General features: G+C 46.9%; 2 protein-coding genes across 8 annotated transcripts in view; one reads left to right on the top strand and one right to left on the bottom strand.

The window, feature by feature from the left end:
• PEPD (peptidase D) overlaps positions 1 to 6,144 on the top strand; it is a 192,767-nt gene extending 186,623 nt beyond the window's left edge. For all 5 annotated transcript variants that reach the window (XM_039383049.1, XM_039383047.1, XM_039383050.1 and 2 more), the window contains one exon: positions 5,476 to 6,144. In XM_039383049.1, coding sequence (XP_039238983.1) covers positions 5,476 to 5,625 — 150 coding nt within the window. In that variant the 3' untranslated portion in view covers positions 5,626 to 6,144. The remainder of the gene's footprint in view (positions 1 to 5,475) is intronic.
• Positions 6,145 to 9,622: 3,478 nt separating this feature from the next.
• Positions 9,623 to 16,132, bottom strand: CEBPG (CCAAT enhancer binding protein gamma). 3 transcript variants are annotated; one of them, XM_039383051.1, is made up of 2 exons: positions 16,045 to 16,132; positions 9,623 to 11,655 (listed from the first exon to the last, which is right to left on the bottom strand). In XM_039383051.1, exon 2 carries the CDS (start codon positions 11,543 to 11,545, stop codon positions 11,093 to 11,095), a length of 453 nt encoding a protein of 150 aa, XP_039238985.1. In that variant the 5' UTR covers positions 11,546 to 11,655; positions 16,045 to 16,132; the 3' UTR covers positions 9,623 to 11,092. The 3 variants fall into 3 exon arrangements, with proteins under 3 accessions (XP_039238985.1, XP_027588654.1, XP_027588652.1); XM_027732853.2 differs by lacking the exon at positions 16,045 to 16,132 and adding an exon at positions 15,412 to 15,616; XM_027732851.2 differs by lacking the exon at positions 16,045 to 16,132 and adding an exon at positions 12,549 to 15,062.
• Between the last annotated feature and the right edge of the window lie 2,191 nt (positions 16,133 to 18,323).

Below are 18,323 nucleotides of genomic sequence, written 5' to 3' on the forward strand. Positions count from 1 at the left end.
AATACAATCGAAATAAATTTGTCCATCTTTACAATTCTGACTTGATTCTGCATAAATAGAAGATGCAATTTGTGCTGTGTAGCATGCTTAGTTATCTACATGCTGTTCCATTCTAGATTATCCAGAGGGAATGAATATCTCTCTCAAGAGCATGCCAGAAAGCTTGCTTTCTATGGGATTAAAAGAGATTTTGTGAAGCACAGTGTTTTTACTGACAAATATTAATAGTACAGGGGTTAGTATTGGTGTCAGTTCTAACTGAAGAGCTCGCTACAGCCAGTCCAATCTTCCTTCAAGTTTTAAAAAAGTACATTCTACAAAAGGAAATAAGTAGTCCATTTCCCTCTGCAGAGCTCAGCACTAATTAAAATGTTCTTAATTTGGTTTAGTTTAATTCACTTCAAAAATGAACTTACATTCACCAAAGTAACACCACTGTAATTCTGAGTAAGACTGTCCACACAGGGCATTTGCGGATTTTAATGAATTCACCTCGAATTCATGTCTTTTTTGGGCTTTGGATAATTTTCTTGATTGTGACAAGTCTCTGCTTTGAGAAGCAAAGCTCTTGTGCCGTGCCAAAAAGGACAAGCCTGTAGCCATTTATTGTAATTCGTGCTGCCTGGTGTCAGCCATGAAGAGATTATAAAAGCTGCAGGAGCAGGGAAGAGCGAGAGGGTGAGGTTCCCTCTGCTGCTCTGCACTGCTCCAGCTCTGCACACGTGGGACAGGTCCCCCCTGCTCGTCCCTCGAGCACAGACACAGCCTTTGTGGCCGTCACTGCTGCTCAGGGACCTCGTGATCTGGGCTTTTACCAAACAAGCTGCTCTGGGTCAAATACAGATCCCTCTGGAGGCAGGCGAGCAGTTGTGCTGGGGATGGTACCCTGTGTGAAGCCCCAAACTCTTTATTTGAGTTCAGTCCTTCACAAATAGCCAGTTTTGGGACGTTTCAGTCACATGTACTCCAGTTCTCCATCTGCAAATCTGAGGCTCAGTTTGCTGAGGTGATACATCCTGCGGGGAAGGGCCTGTCCCAGGGCACCTCTGTCTGCCTGGGCCCTGCCTGCACCCACCCCAGTGAGCAGGGATGTGCAAAGCCAGGGATGTACAGACACAGGGATGTGCAAACCCAGATTGTACTGCTCGGGAAAAGCAGCTGCATCCTCGGGGAAGGGGAAATGCTGACTGCAAATGCTGCCCTTTAGGGTTTGACATTTCCATTCTTCATAAGCTGATTACTAATTCATGCAGTTCATATGATGTTTTCTCAAAGACACAGTAAAACCATTCAGCCTTTTTTTTGGCCTTACACATTCAGTCTCTGTTCAGGCTTTATTTTTCCCTAGGATTTGTAGAACTAGCACTAGACTTAATATGTGAAAACTCTATGCAACTTAGGGAAAATGCTGAAAGACAGATAAATATATTACTTTCTTTTGTTTGCAGATTTTTCTCATTTAAAAATTAAAAAGATTTACAAAGCCCAGGAACTTGAAGATCTGCTAATATTACAATATTTTTTGAAACAATAGTACTTCCCTTACTCAGAACAAATGTTAAACCAGATAAAAAGCAGGATATTTAGCTGCTTCTACCTTTAGTTCAGGGAGCCATGTAGTTGTCTCTGTCCTGATTTTTATTTTTCAGAAGGTTAAGCTCTGTTTCTGGGTTTATGGTGAATATGTATTGTGAAGTGAAATGAAATAGTTCACTAGGCCAGAACATTATGCTCATCTGCTTTTTAACATTACATATTATGTAGCAGTAATAATGCTACACAGCATTTCTTCTAAAGTTTTCCTAGGAAAGCAGTTGTCACAATGTAGATATATGGCAACCCAAAAACTGCAACTAGTTGCTTACAAACCTTCTTTAACCTTTTTCTCTGAAGTTGTCTAATTAATATAATTAATTTAAAGTAAGAGCAGTTCTTTCTAACCTGTAGTTGACAAGCAATCAACGTTTTGAGCCAGGATGAAGGGATGGGCACCTGAAGCTTTTTTTTTCCCAGCTGTATCAGTCAATCTAATAAAATATGTGGCCTCGCCCTACTAACGTTGATCCACTCCTATAAAATGTTCCTATGTGGGCATCTAAAAATAAAGGTTCTCCTGATGTGAGGACTTGCTTGTGAATAAGATTTGCTTGTGGCAGGAAGACGAGCAGCATGGGGTGAGAAAGAGTCATTGTGCAGCACGGAGCCTGCTGGCCTCTATAGAAAACATCTTGGTGTCCCCACGTGTGTAACTGCCCGTCCCTGGGATTGATGTGAGGGCAGCTCTGTTTCCCAGCCCGTCCCTCTGAGATACAGAAGTCAAACTCTGTTAAGTTTGCTCTATTAAAAATTATTGGCAAGTCGATGGCCGAGTCAAAGTGCCCCGGCTACATTCGTGTGGCTCTGTAGGAACAGACACATGGAGCACGTGTGTCAGTTCCCTTTGTGTGGTGCCATGTGTGGCCATGTCCTGGCATCGCTTCCCAGGCCAGTGTCCCATCCTAAGGTCTTGCAGTGGTAGTATTGCTGCTTTCTACACCCATAACCAAACAAATGCTCAATGGATTTTAAAAAAAAGGAGACATTTCACCAGTTGCCTTTTTTGACATCTGGGATCTGTCATCATGCTAATCTGGACTATTTAATTGGCCAAAATTGTTTCTTGATTCTCAAAAGCCTTTTATATGTATCGTCATCCAAAAGAAATTAATAAGTGCTACAACCCCCCTTCCCTTGGAAGGTAACCCAGGAGGCTCTGGGGAGCATGACTGTATTAGTAAGTCAGGACAAAGTGCGAGGCTGTATTCAGAGCTAACAGCAGCCATTTAACTCCTGTGCTGTCCTTGGCTGTGCCCACACAGCCCTGCTTTGGGACACAGTTGGGACCATTGGGTCGAGCCACATGATGGCCTGTTGCTGGTTGTGCAGTCGGGTCTAGACAGATCATGCCACTACCCTTGATAAAAAGAAGGCATTTTAGGGACAGTCCTAGCGTTCCTGGCCACTGCAGCTTTGCAGGAGTGCTTTTTTTGAAGTGTACCATTTAACACCAAAACAGCAAAGCCTCCACTGGGTTGTTTGCAGGGCGCCCTGAAAGCTGGAGGTGCAGCAAACATCACACTTCAGTTTGCTTTCCTTTAAGCTGTGCCTGATTCCAAACCACTCTGTAGCCCTGAAACAAGCAGCACTGATGAACAAAGAGCCTGCAGAAAGGGACAGCTCTGAGAGCAAGTTTCATAACCACTGTCCCCACTGGGAAAGGCAGTCCCAGGCCGGCGAGCCTTGCCAGGCAGATCCAGCATCTTTTGCCCATTTGGACAGAAGACAAGACCAAATGATGGACTCTCCTGTAGGGAAGGTTTTGCAGGTCCTCTGAAGCCGCTTCTTGTTCCTGCTGAGTTTAAGCTCAGGGTGAAGCATGGAGGGTGTGAGGGAAAAGAGAAAACTAAACCATTTCCTTCTCGACAGCCTATGTTCCTCTGCACTCATGCTGCTTTTAGGCAAAGGAAAAACTGTGCACCAAGAGTGGGAAATCTGTCTTCTCTGTTGTGGCAAGCACCCATTTCAGGTGAGATTCATCCAGCAGAGGAAGGGTTAGATCCTGGAGAAAGAACTGGTGTGATGGGTAAGGCCCCATGGGACCAGGGGCTCTGTGTGCCTCCATCTCCATCCCAAAGACCATCTGGAGTTGCTGATGGTGAGCAGGCTGGTGTGACAGTGCTGACTCTCCTCCTTTTCACAGCAGTTTGCAGCTGTGGATGGGTTACATGGTCTCCTAACAATGTTTCTCCTGTGCAGTGAGTCCCTGTGTGTGGCACTCACCCTCCCCCATTTGGTCACTCTCAACTGCCCACCTTTGGCAGCTCCAGCCCCCCTGTGTGCTCTCCTCATTTAGGATGTCTCACTTCTCATCTCCACCAGGATCTCCCTTCCTGGACTCCTTAGCCAGCCCTATCTCTCCCCATCATTCCAGCCCCAGTGGAATAATTGTCCATTATTTGTCAATCCTCACTGTGCCTTCCTTTCCCCGGTGTCATTCATCACTCTGTTTTCCAGCTCCTTGTCCATCCTGATTTTTCTCTTGTGGCCTAGATAAAGTACAGCATGGACAAAGACCTTGTCCCACTTGTTCTTCCCCATCATCATCAGGCTTTCATCTGCTCTGCTTTCAAGTTAGTCCAAAGAATGCCGAGGTGCCAGTGAAGCCATGAAATGTTGAACTGAAAAGCACAAACTATTTCAGCTAAAGCAGGGGAAGGTTTGTGAAGCTGGTGGTGCTCAGGAAAAGGCTCTCTGTGTAGGCAGAGTCAGCTCTGGCCTTGTCTGGCCTCCCCTCTGCTGGTTTCCTCCCCTGCAGCAAGGCACCAGCCTTTCAGGCACACTGAGCCCACAAAGCCCCACAGCTTTCAAATTTACAGCTGTCCAAAGCAAATGTGTGAACTCAATGGAGTTCGTTTATTTAATTCTGCTTTATAATACACTTAACTTGATACCAAGTAAAAGAAATAATCTGGCAAAGACATCATTAAACAGTTTAATAAGGACTGGATGACTCACTTTGTTTGAACAAATGGATTATTTTGCAATCCAGAAGTACAAATGTTAACCAGCTTTATTTTTAGTTGAAAATGTCAAGAGGTCAGAAACAATTAAAGCAACTGTAAGGTGGGAGTACCCAGGGTTTGTGTTCTCTTGGATTTACACCTTACTAAAATTGCTTTTATTGCAGCTTAGAGACTTAGCAACATTTTTCTGATAAGATAACGGGAATGACTGTGTAGGCACATTTACTGGTAAGAAGAGATTAGAGTCAAACAGAAATGGAGCACGCTTTTCAGAACAAGAACCAGAGCTGGGAAACTGAGGATCTGCTTTTTCCTTCCATGATTTGAAATGTAGTAGTTGTATTTTAAAAGGAATGTCTGACCTGCTTAGGACTTTCTCATTGGCTCAAAATTCAATGTTTGGAATATCAGCTACAAGCTATTTCATGTTGCAGTTCCTCCTTTGAAAGTTTATTGTGTTTAGAGAAATGTTTAAGTGCAAAGGGAAGCTCCCTGCAGTGCAGAACAGGACGGCTTTGAGAAGAGGCACTGTGGGCATCAGGAGGCACTGTCCTTAGCAAGCCATGTGCTAGCAAGGCTGGAGGCAAATGCAGGGGAGAATGTTCCTTTTACTGCTCCTGATGTCAGGGGGTTGAGATTTATTGGCATCTCTCTCAGCCTGTCCCTGCTGTGCCGACCCAGCAGAGGCACCACCTGAGACACCTGAGGGGTCACCACCGAGCCCGTGCGGCCCCAGGAGGGTGGCAGGGCCGGTGCTGGAGCCTGCAGAGCTCTGTGCCACGGTGCTGGTGGTGCCAGGCAGCTCCAGTGCCTGCAGTGCATTGCTCAGCCTGGGCACCCCTCGTGCTCCTGCTGCCTGCTGTGCCCTCATCCCAGCTGGAACGCCCCGGTAACCGTGTGTTCTCTGTGGCAGGTCCGGATCGAGGACGACATCGCGGTGACAGCCACGGGAATGGAGCTGCTCACGTGTGTCCCACGGACTGTGGAGGAAATAGAGGCTTTCATGGCAGAAGGCCAAGGCAGTGCCAAGTCGTTTGACTGCCTCTCCAGCCAAAAGCAGTAAACTCCAAGATGACACTTACTGCCTCAAATAATCAGTCATCATTCTGATTCAATGCTGCAGCACATAAAAGAAAGTGAATCCAATTCTTAATAGCAAGAGAGGCAGGCAGGCGATTACCTGGAATAATTCATTCACTAAAAACGAAGGTAGAAGGCTTCAGCACTTGATACCAGGTAACTCCACTGCTGCTGCTTGCAATCAGCAGTTTACATGACCAAGTGCCACCTAAATAACCCTACTGCTTTGGGACTTTTACTTCTGTCAGATCTCAGCTCAGACGTTTCTTGCAATTAAATCTGAATTTTGATGATTGGGGCTCTAAAATACCAAATGGATTATCTGAAAGCTGTCAGCAATTGTAACACTTTTTTAAATTTCATCACAAGCACTGTGAAAACCAGAAGAAAAAATCAGTTGTTCTCAGTGAACATAATGGCACTGTTTTTCTTACAGATCTTATTTCAGTATCCGTGGAGTAAACAGAATCAAACTTTTATTAAAATTCTCTTTGGCATCATTTATGTTGACAACTTTGTGATGATTATGCTCTTCTGCTCCAGTTCCTGCTTCTTTATCTGACCCTACTACCAATTTGTGCTCTGCAGACTTTGACCCTTCACTAGCCAGAGTTTTCTGCTCTGGGTAGTGGGTGTACTGATCCTTCACACACAGCCCTACGCTTATTAGATTTGTCCATTTATTTGTTTCTTGAAAACATAGATTGCTGTGGTGTTCATGACCCTTAGAAATTGCAAGAAGGGAATATCTTTGCTGCAGGGCTCAGGGTCATTCAGCAGCATATGCTGTGCAGCATGATAGAGTTATTTTTAACTGTTCAGTGTTAGCTGGTTCAGAATTAAATAATATAAATTTTATTTGGATACATTACAAACATATTAATAGTGATCAAAATTATTTTCCGTTCATGCAAGATTTAAATTACTTTAAATTACGCAGAGAAGCCTTTCTTTATTGTAGGTACTCATCAACCTGCAGGAGAACAAATACATTTCTTGCATCATAAAATGTAGTTGCTGTAACTGCATAAAACTAATCTTACTTTTTGAGAAACTCCTGCTCAGTCTTCAAGGCACAGTTTGACTGCAAAGCCACTTCAGAACATCCCTCTGTCATGTCAGGAGGGAACTGAAGCCACAGCAGTGTCAGGGCCTTTCTGGGTGTTACTGCTTGCCAGACGAGGATTTTCCCACTGAAGGGATCAGCTCCCTTGATCATCTCAGCATCTGGGTGAGACATCTCAGTTCTGCTGCTCACTCCAGAGAGCTGGCACGTGGGTGATGGGACCAACCCTGAGCTTCTGGGTGCCTGCAAGTGCCTGTCTCACATGGGGTGCACAAAGCTTGGATGGTGTCAGAAACTACTGTGTTGCTGCCTTTGTGGCTCCCCCCACCCCAGACTGAATTTAGGTCTGAAATAATTTGCTTTAAAATTGTCAAATGTGTTGTTCTATAGAGAGCTCTTTTTGCTAATTGGGTTGATCTGTGTGACAAGAACCTGCTCTTTATTTGTAACACCTTGGTGACCCATTGCTGAATAGGAAACTGTGTGTTGGAGACCAAAGAAACATATTGTGAAATAAGCCAGAGGACTTCACTCCTTATGTTTAGTGTCACTCAGCTAACAAATAAGCCTATTTACATTTTTTTAGAGCTTTCTTGGCATTGATTTGTAGGAGGTAAGTGCAGGAATTCTTGAATAGAAATGTAGCACCTGCACAGAGGACATCAGGCTTTGCTTTGGTAGCCTTGCAGGTACGAGACCACAGAGACTGCATTGGCATTGCTCTGGCATTGCCCCAAAACTCAGTTTTCTTCAGAACAAGACAGTGCTCAGGGGCTCGGCCTTCTTCCCTCCACAGCCATGCTCTGAACACACCCAGGGATGGCTCACTGCTTTGGGCATTCCGAAACCTGCTCTTGCTTGGCTTCAAGAGCAGTTACTATTTTATAGTAACACTTCACAGATTTTCAAAAAAAGGGAGCTTTGGAATTGTTTCAACTGAGCCATAACCCCAGTCTAGTTAACAGGCCTTTCCCTGCCTGTGATTAATCTTGGCAAACCCAGGCTCTGCTGCTGCAGAACAGGTCGAACAACCCGGGGAGCTGCAGGAGCCAGAACCGGTTCTGCCTCCACATGTTCCAGCACACAGCCCCAGCCCCAGCACACAGCTCCAGGGCCGGGGGCAGCACTGGCTCAGTAACCAGCTCCTGAGTTCTGCCTGCCCGAGATGGGGATGTGTTTCGGTCTGGGATGGTGCACCCTCTCCCATTTTCCTTCATAATCAGGCCCACGAACTTGGTGGATATAAATTTCATCCTTCCTTCCAGAAGTCTTTCTGTAATTATGGTAATTTTTATCCACTTCAGCAAAAAGTGAATTAGACGTTTTTTTCTAAATTAAAAGGGGGGGAATAAACCATTACCAAAAAAGGCAAAGTGATATTTAATAACATTTTAAATGTATTAGTGGGGTGAAAATACCAGTTATGGCAAAATTTTTTTTACAGTGTTATTTTATGCTGTCACTATCATGTTTTCCCAGATGCCTTCTCCCTTGGTGCAAACAAGACTTGAGTAGAGTGGCACCAAAATAACAGAAAGGGTGTTATGCTGAGCAAGTTTGTTATAAAGGTCTCAGCACTTCTGAACTGATACATGTAAATGGGTTCAGCAGATTGCTTCAGCTCGGTGGGGTTGGGCACATCTGGACTTACCTGCCACGAGTTACACTGCTGCAGCTACAGGGTGTAGTTAAAGGGGTAGAGCTCCCAGTGCTCGTGGGGGCTAGAGCAGACCCCTTCCCATGCTGGCACAGTGGGAAAATGGGAATAAGGTTTCTTGGTGCTGTAACACCCGTTCTTGTAGTGACAGGCACTGTATTCTCTCACAGACTGTAGTTAAAAACAATGTGTCAAGAGGAAAACCTTAACTTTTATAGGTCCACGCTGAAATTTTCTTATGTAGATGTATTTATTTCTTTAGGAAGAGAGAACTGTGCAAGTCCCCTGGGTGTGGGTGTCCTGTGCCTTGCAGCAGAGGGGTGAGACTGAGGCCCTTTGCTGTCACTGCACCTTGGGGCAAAGTGCGTTTGCTCCTCAGAGCTGTTTTGGCTCAGAGTCATAAACTGGTGTTGGGTTGGACACCGTGAGCCTCTGGCTGGTACCACCCTCTGTTTTACACTGCTGTCCTGACTGGTGTTGCTGGTACTGCTCCTTTTCTTATCTCATTGCTGTTTCCAGTAAATTGTTATCCCAACCTGGGAGAGCCTTTTGTCTCTCACCTGGGGGGGGGAGTGTGGGGCTTAATTTCCAGCTGGGTTTAAACCATGACATCAGCAAACAAAGCTAGAGCAGAGGCTGCTGAGCCAGAAATGTCATTTTGCAAACAAATGACTTTTCATAACTCTGTGGTTTGGTTTTAAACAAGAAGGAAGTGGAATCAGAGCTCTCAGGAGTAACAGGTGGAGAAGTCCCTGTCCAGAAAGAGTATTACTCCCACTCAAGAGATCTAAGAAATCCTCTTCACCAAAATCTGAACCAAATCTGAGAGATGTGGAGTTCTGACTGTTAGGGGAGGACCCCACACTGGCCTGGCAAACCAATTTCAGGATAACAGGGCCACACAGTCCCAATTCACAGAGCAGACAGCCGGGGAGACCAGCTCTGGCCTTTCTACCAGAGGAGGTGCACAGTTAACAAAGCAGATGCTTTCAGATCATCATCTTCCTTGCAATTTTTTTTGTTCTGTTCCTCCCCCTCCCTTTTAATTGCAGCACATTTTCAGTCTTAAATTTCTTCTTTTTTTTTCTTTTTTTGTTAAATCAGACATTCAGACAAAACTGTAGTGAGTTTCTGATTGTTTCCATGGAGCAGGAACCTGAGTGCAAGACAGGAACAGAGACTGTTGCACTGATTTTCTGTGTGAGGTGAGCAACTCTGCACTTGAGGGAAATAGAAAAGGAAAAATGAGGCCAGCACTAGAAGCAAAAGGTCTTTATTAGCTTCTGGTACTTCAACCCTACCAACTTAAGCTGCAGCTAGAATGAAAAAAACATATCTTTGTAAAAAGACTATCATAATCCAAACCAATCCTTAAGTTTTCCACATGTATTAAAAGTTTAAATTCAAAAAGAACTTTTCAAGGTTTCATTTTCTAACGGCATCTTCATAGAGATAACATCCAAGTTTTTTCCTAAGTACAAAGCAAACAAGCATCCTACAAAATAATCTATGGAAAAAGGTAGTGCAAGAGGGAAATTAAGACAGTGTGGTAATCTACTCACGAGACACACAGGTTAAATGTAAAACAACCATACCATCAATGAAATATTTAGAAATGAAAATAAATTAAAGTTACATCAAAGTTCCTGCTTTACTTTGTTTAAATCCTCAGTATAGCACATACCACTGCATTATGGATCATAGCAAAGACTTAGCAGTAGCAATAAAAAAGTTGCTATAGAAAAACCTTTATGAAAATAAAACAAGACTGAAGATATTCCTTCACACAACTGTATGATGGCTGTAGAAATTCCACTGAATCAGTCATACTAGGGCCATTTAGGTTTAAATCACGGTGAATTTCTGTAAGATTAAGCAGTGATCCATACATTCTGGCTGAACAGATGCTGCTTGGCCAGGCTGCACATTTTGTTCTCCCCGAAACCTCCACCCCAGCAAGAATGAAATTTTGCAGGGTGCAGTTTTTTGGTAGCATTTTGACATTTTCTGAAAACAAACTCTTGTTCTCCTAAGGCCCCAGTCACTATGTGAACAGTGTGGACACAAGCTTAACTAAAAGCTTTGTCAGTGTGCTGCTTTGCCTCTTGCATGTGATGCTTCGGACTCAGGAGCGTTTGGAAGCCAACTGCCTGTACATATCATCATAGTATATTGTTATTTCTCTAGAAAACATCAGTAAGCATCCCAGCTCACTACTACTACACCCTCCCCACTAACTGGGCAGGAAGGACCCACATGGTGCCTTATAGGACTTGCTCTACAGATTTAAAGTAGTCCACCACATGGGAAAGCAAACACCCTCCACGGCCTTTGCACTTTGCAGTATGTCATGGAGAAAACTAAGTGCTTAAATACTCTAACAGGTATTTAAAGGACATTTTATCCAATGATGAGTTTCTGATACTACAGTGAGCCATCCTGCTAGATTCCTCCCATTATGCAAACTCTTAAGATGGTAAGCAAACATTTCTGTGAAAATGTTATCTCCTTAATACGACGCCCCTTGTTGGCTACGAATTCAGACCTGCGTAAATCCTTGAGGAGAAAAATATTTAAAGCAAATACCCTAACCAGTTTCTGGTTTAATTGTTACAAATCTTCAGTGTTAAATCTAAAAGAAGAAAAATCTCCACAAAACAATGGTTAAAGGAACAGTTTTTGCTCGGTTGCTGCACCTCAGGAGTTCGTTTCCCAAGGCTGCCGTGTCTACTGTCCACTGCTCTCTGGGTTTGTTGTGGTGGTTTCAGTGCCAACAGGTTGCACATTGTCTGCAAAATTGTGTGCGTGCTCCAGGAACAAGTCTTTCAGTACACTCAGCTCCTTGGTCAGGAGCTTAATTTTTGCCTCCAAACGTTCATTTTCTTCTTTGAGCTGGTTGACCCTCTGCAGTGTGTCTTGTGCTTTCTGCTTGCTTTTTAACCGGCTCTTTTTCACTGCCATGTTGTTTCGCTCTCTGCGCTGACGATACTCATCACTGTTTCTATCCACAAAGGAATTTTTCTTTCCCTGTTTGCTGGGAGGCACAGCTTTGCCTCCACCACCAGGACTAACTGGCACCAGCTGGGGAACCTGCTGCAAACCACTGGTGTGTGCTGGGGTGTGAATCACACTTACGCCGTTCGCATCTGTTGTGGTGTTCTGTTGGGATGTCTTGCTCATTTGGACAGGCTGTTCTTGGACACAACAGGATTTATTAGGAGACTGAAAACTCTCGTGTTTCTTGAAGGTATTTCCAACAGATCTTCACATGGATTAAAGGCAAGATGAACCTAGTATGGAAAAACAAATGCTATTAAAGGTGCTGGCTTCAGCTACTATCTTGTACCATCGGTACCTCATGCTAAAGCCAGTGATGTGTATCTGGCAGTGACACATCACAACAGTGCTGGAAGTGGACAAGCTGCCAACTACATTTCTGAAGCCTCTCAAACGTATTTGGATTGGAAGAGACTATTAGTGGGTCATCTAGTCAAATTCAACAAGTTTGAATTGTTCTCTGTTATTCCAAAGCCATCCCTGATGGATGGGTGTCTAGCCTAGCCTCAAATATCTCGTTTCACAACCTCTGTCTTGGCAACATGTTCCACTGTCTAACTTTTCCTCCAGTTATATAATTTTCTTAGTTTTCAGACTGGAGTTTTCCTTCTGTGGCTTAAACCTATTAACAGCCTGACTCTTGACCAACAGGGGTACTTGATCCTTGTCCTCTTCGGACCGTTCCTCTGGACGTATCCCCACCCAAAGTCCTCCCTGGTCTCTGTTCTCTGGAGCGAGGGTGCTCGGCCTGTCCACCTTTCCTGAACTGTCTTACAGCACTTGCTTTTGAAGATGATGTTCAAACTGATGACTGTTTAAGGTCTACTAGTATTGAGTGGAAAAATAAATCTATGGAAAAAGGTAGTGTGTTGCAAAGCCTGGCTCTGGGTGACATTCAACCACAAGCAAAGGTAAGCCTGTAACTGTGTATCGAGCAGGTGGGACAGGAACACCGGGTGAGGGCAACGTGAGAATCACCAAAGACAGGGCACTGTTGCCACCCATGAAAAGACAGCAGCCATAGCTGACTCGTCCACCAAATATGGTTTCCTGCTGTAGCCTGTGCACTGGTCATTGTCCACTCTCCAGCAGACAAACTGGCTGGATGAGCAAGACATCCTCTCACCTGACTCACGTCCTTCCACTGCTGTGTCAGCCTGCTCCCAGCCCTACTGGTGGCACAAGGAGGACTCCACCAGAGCTGCTGCAGGGACATGGCCCTGGCAAGGCTAGCAGCCTGTCCCCTTCTCTTCCCATCTCACAGGATGACTTCTTCAAGGGCTGGGAGAGAAGAGGGAAGGGTGACAGGATGGTCCTAAGCTCCTGAAACACCTGCCTATGGCTCCAGTGAAAAGTACTCGGTGACCAGTCAAACAAGGTTAAACAAACAGGTTAAAATTCGACTGTGTACTTTAACTGTGTGTTTTCTTCCATGATGAAGGAGCCAGAATGAGATGCACCTCCAGAATGTGGTTCAGTAACATTCATGGGAAAGCCCTGTAAGATTGGCTTAAATGTTACTCAAAATTAACATTCTCTGTCACCCAGAAGTCTTCTCACTTGTTAAGTGAAGATGTATGAGTACACCCACGCCCCTCCTGTCAAGAAATCTTTTCATTTTCCTATTGCAGGGCAGAAAGAGACCATCAACTCTTTCTGACATCTGTATAGCTGAACCTAGATACATATCACCCAATACCTTTGAATTTAGTATTGTCCCGATTTCAACTCTTTAAGCAACTTCTACAAACCCCATTTCAGTCTTGGACTCTGACTGAATAAGCACTTTGGTTCAGCAGTTGAACTGAATGCACAGCTAACAAGATGTTACTGTGCACAAACACCAGACTGGCAGGGCCAGTTGTAGCAGCTGTGCACGTGTAATTGCACAGACGTTTTTAGTCAAGCTGTAAGCGTATCCTCCTCCTGTCTGCACTTTATTTTAAAATACTGAATTTCTGCAGCCCACAAACAGTATGCAGCTCTCTTACGTTCCCTCTGACTAGATTTTTGGCACCTTTTCAAAGTCAGACAGAATGCCCTGTTGTCCCCTCTGTTTCAACACATTACAGTGCTTGCTAAGTTCACCTGGACAGTCCAGTTAAGTAACCCACACCATTTTCACGATCTGCTTTTTGTGTTTCATGAGATACTACGGAGGAAGGGGTGACTCTTGCCCCCAAGGGCACCCCACCTGACATGTAACAAGTTTCTTCACATCACCAGGTTCCATGTGCTACTTCTCTGTATGCTATTGAAACTATTTAATATTGCTTTAACATCCCCTGCTGATCTCTATCAAATTTCCCTATGATTCAATGGACAAATTATTTGTTCCATTAAACCAAATTTTAATGGAGTGTTTTAGCTGGGCAGTACATGGATACGAGCACACAAGATAAATCAGTGTCACACCTCTCAAGCAAGCATTCTAGCCCTGCTAGAACAGATCTCCCTCAATTCTTTCCCACTGCAACTGATCTGTTTTGGATTAAATAACTATTTCTTGAGTGAGATGTGCTATTTTCTGGCATGATCACCTGGGAGGGATGACACCTGGATTCCTGTCCTGCTCCAATGAAAGCAGGTAGCACTAACTGTACTGCATCACAGATTCACAGCAGTGCTAATAGTTGAGGCTTGAAACTAGTTTTTCCCCCTAATTATTTGGAGGCTGGATGCCTATTACCAGTTGTCAGGATGACACCCTGGACAGTGACAGGTGCTATGGGGCATCCTTCAGCAAACACTGCGAGGAGATTTAAAGGCAGCAGGTATGAGATGTACAGAGGGGACTCTCAAGAAGGGTGAGGTAAAGGACGTGGTAATTGGGAGAGGCCAAGAAGGTGGGGAGGCAGGTAGGTCTCTAATTTCTTGGACCCCGTGTGACACAAAGGCAGCTGCTCCACTCCTCCCCACACAGGTTGGTGTCCTGTGAGTGGGTGACAGCCCCAGTATAGCAGGAGGTGAGTGGGTGACAGCCCAGCACAGCAGGAGGAGGTGAGTGGGTGACAGCCCCAGCACAGCAGGAGGCAGCTCCTTGGAGAGCCAGCCCAGTTTCCAAGCATCTTGTTCCCATAAAGCTGCTCATTAGCTCCAGCTCAGCAACAGCCCTAGGCTGGTTCCACCCAGCACATGGTAGTGTTTCCAGTGGCCAGTTAGAACTGCCTGGTTCTCTCCTTGGGCCACCAACTGGCCACCCAGGACACTAGCTGGCCACCCACTACAGCATAATAGCTGGTAACTCAGAGGTGTCTCCTCAGACAGAAGGATGTTTCTTACTGTCTGACAGAGCTCCTCAGGGACCACAGACTCCCCAGCAAATGAAGGCCTTTATTATCTTTGCTTTCACACACAAAAAAAATAAATGAAACTTCCAAATGTTTGTTTTGGCCAAAAAAAAAACCAAAAGAAGTGTTCTGTTAATTGAATCAGTTTGGGTTTTTTCACTTGGCAGCAAGAAATACTAAGTGCTTCTCTCTGCTCCTTTTCTGCAATGGGACTGTGCTGATTCTGATCATTAGTCAGGATGACTTTATTGCACGGATTCACTTAGAGCTGTCTTGTCTAATGCAAAATCGGTCCCAACCTGAACAGCAATAGGTACCCTCCCTTCTCTTCAGCAGGAATATCCTAGTGGGAGCTGACTCTAAATTCCACTAACCCTGTACAGAGGACAGGGGCACAAAGCTCCAGGCACACATTTGCTGAGCAGTGGGAGGGCCCACTCCTGTGTGGTTCACTCTCCCAGGCGTGTTTGCTGGAGATGATGCTCACCCTCGTGTACTGAGGGCTGGGCAACAACTTTTTTGAGTCTAGGTAGCCCAAACCCACCATCTCTTGCTATAGTTGACAACATCCTGCATTTACCTCAGAATCTGCATTTTTAATAGATATGTTCCGAGAAAAATGCACTCCCAAAATCCTTAACAGACCGCGCTCGGAACACCTGAAACGTGTATTTCAATGTGACCAGAATCACAACCCACCCCAGCCGAGGAGGGATTGAAAGACTCTGTCATTCGAATTAAAACGACACAGCGATCTCTAACGACGAACCAATTCCTTGAATCAGAAAGTTCTGCACACTGCCGGTGTTTACACCTCCCGGGCCGGCCGTGCCCGGCGCTGTCACCGAGCCGCGCCTGCCGTTCCTACCGGACGTCGACGGTCTGTTTGGAAACTCGCGGCCGGGACTGTAAAAAACCCGCCGGGTTCCGCGGGGAACCCAAACATCCGTCAAGACCCCGCACCCCCCAGGCCCGACCGGGCGCGCCCCCGCCAGTGCCCCCCGGGCGCGCCCCCGCCCGGTCCCGCCGCCCCCGGATCCGACCCGGGACCCCCCGCCCGGCCCGGCCCGGCCCTCCCCGGCGGCGCTGCCGCCGCCCCGCCCGCCCCGCCGCTGCTCCTCCCCCGCCCGCGCGGGGCTGCCCGGCGGGGCTGCCAAGCCGTGACTTCACCGGGGGAGGGAACGGGCCGGGCCGGGCGGGGAGGGGAGCGGGGCCGGCCGGCGGCTCGCGAGGCGCGGTGCGGAGCGGGCCCGGCGGCGCGCGGGCTGTGAGGGGGGTGCGAGGGGGTGTGTGAGGGGCCCGGGGGCGGCCCCGCGTCCCCCCCGCTCTTACCTGGGCCGCGAGCGGCGGGAGGGGCCGGGCCGGGCCGCGCTCGGTCCGTGCGCGAGCGGCGATTGCGACACCGCGCGCGCCCCGCCCCGCCCCGCCCCGCCGGGTGATGCAACCGCCGCTGCCATTGGCCGCCAGCACGGCCAATCAGGGGCGGGGCCGCGCGCGGGGGCCGAGGGGCACCGAGCGGAGCGGGGCCGGGCTGGGCTGAGTTAAACTAAACTGGGCTGAGTGAAACTGGGCTGAGCTGAGCCGGGCCGAGCTAAACTGGGCTGTGCTGAGCTAAACTGGGCTGAGCTGAGCCGGGCCGAGCTGAGCTAAACTGGGCTGTGCCGGGCCGTGCCGAGCCGAGCTAAACTGGGCTGTGCTAGCTAAACTGGGCTGAGCTAAACTGGGCTGTGCCGGGCCGTGCCGAGCCGAGCTAAACTGGGCTGTGCTAGCTAAACTGGGCTGAGCTAAACTGGGCTGTGCCGGGCCGGCCCGAGCCCTGCCGAGCCGAGCTGAGCTAGGCCGGGCTGTGATGAGCTGAGCTGAGCTGGGCCATGCCGTCCTGTGCTGAGCTGGACCGCGCCGAGCTGGGCTCTGCTGAGCTGAGTTGGGCCGGGCCGAGCTGAGCCGAGCCGAGCTGAGCCGAGCTGAGCTGTGCCGGGCCCGGGCGGTGCCAAGGCCCCGCTGTGGGGTCGGTGCCCCGCGGTGGAGCAGGGCGCACTGGCGTCCGTCCCCCCCGTTCGGCCGAGCCCGGAGTCCGCACCGGGAGCCCGTCCCAGGCCCGGTGTCCCCGCGGGAGGCACAGCCCGGCCTCGCTGTCCCCGGGGCCGGGCCCCACGGGGAGTGCCCGGCACGGAACGGGCCGGTGCCCACGGGCATCGAAGTAGGTGGTGTTGTGTTGCTGCGCTGATTGGCATCTCCTAATTGCTCCCGGGCTGTTAATTAGCACCTGGTGGCGTATTCGCATCTCGATCTGGCTGCCGTGTGGTCTGCCCCTCTGGGATGTGAGATACAGAGGAAGCAATACCAGAGACACCAAATAAAACTCAACAGTTCTCTTGACAACAGAAATCATGGCAAATTTCTAAATTTCATAGATTGTTGGTTAATTTTCCTTTTCAAACTTACTATTACCCCTCTAAATGCTGGCAGATTCAGAGACATCTGGATCATAGACCTAAATATCATAAGATCATGCGCCATTTCACTGGTCTGTTTGCTATTATAAAATACATCACCTTTTGTGGAGAAGAATTCTTTCTGCCCTTAGTATTTTCCAGACACTTCAGTTTACATCATCTTAGTTCTGCCTAAACAAGCAAATGCAGTATAAATACACACACACATATGCTGCTGCGTGTGCAGGGTGTGTTTGCAGCTCCCTGAGTGGGAAATGCACACTTCAATACACAGGTGTGTGTATTTGCAGTGGGCAGGTCTGAAAACCGTGGCTTTATAAGGTAGGCTTTGAATAAGTTTTGAATAAGTCTAGCTGTGCAGACAGTGAAAACAATACTGTTGGTAAAGTGGGGGGTTTTAATGCAGAGAGGAAAAGTACCAAGTCGTGGTACTCCAGTTTAGGACATAGAACTGCTTGGGAAATGTTTTCTGTCTGCAAAAGACCTGAGGAGAATTAGATTTGTAAACACAGTTACAGAGCTCAGTAATGTAGATATAATTATTTCTATTTGCCATTTTTATGGCTGGCCGATGTTGCGGAGGGGTTTTGGTTTTGTTTTGTAAAGCCCTGTGGAAAATAAACCACATTGCAGAAGAATTCTGAGGGTTAGTCTGGACAAACAGTTTTACTCAGCTCATTTACCATGAAGATACTTTTCCTGGTCAGTCATCAAGCATTTGCTTTAACTTCTCTAAAGTTTTTCTGTTTCTCAGTTGAAACTGTTACATTTTCTGTGACAGTGACTCATCCATCTATAGCTAGAGTGAAATTCCAGGTAAGCATTAAACATTATCCTTTGCACACAATAGTTAAGTAAGTGTGTGCTCTTAGCATGCTTTCCTAGGATTTTAGAGCACTTTGTGACCATTCATTCATTAATCCTCATCAAAGATAGCTCAAGAAAATAAAATGCAGACAAACTTATTCTCATAGAGTGTGATTATTTTAAGCATTAAAGCTCACACATAATTCCCTGCGTGTAAGACCTTTCCAGTGCCTGGCTGGCATTGTGTGCTGTTACCAGGAACCATCACACAGTGTACTTCAGTGTTTGTAGGATTTCTTTGGTTTTTTTTCCCCCCACAGTGTTACAGTAAAAATAGAATATGATGGA

Source organism: Pipra filicauda, unplaced genomic scaffold (assembly GCF_003945595.2).
Source record: "Pipra filicauda isolate LSUMZ 115617 unplaced genomic scaffold, ASM394559v2 scaffold296_size2174093_pilon, whole genome shotgun sequence".
Lineage (NCBI taxonomy): Eukaryota > Metazoa > Chordata > Aves > Passeriformes > Pipridae > Pipra > Pipra filicauda.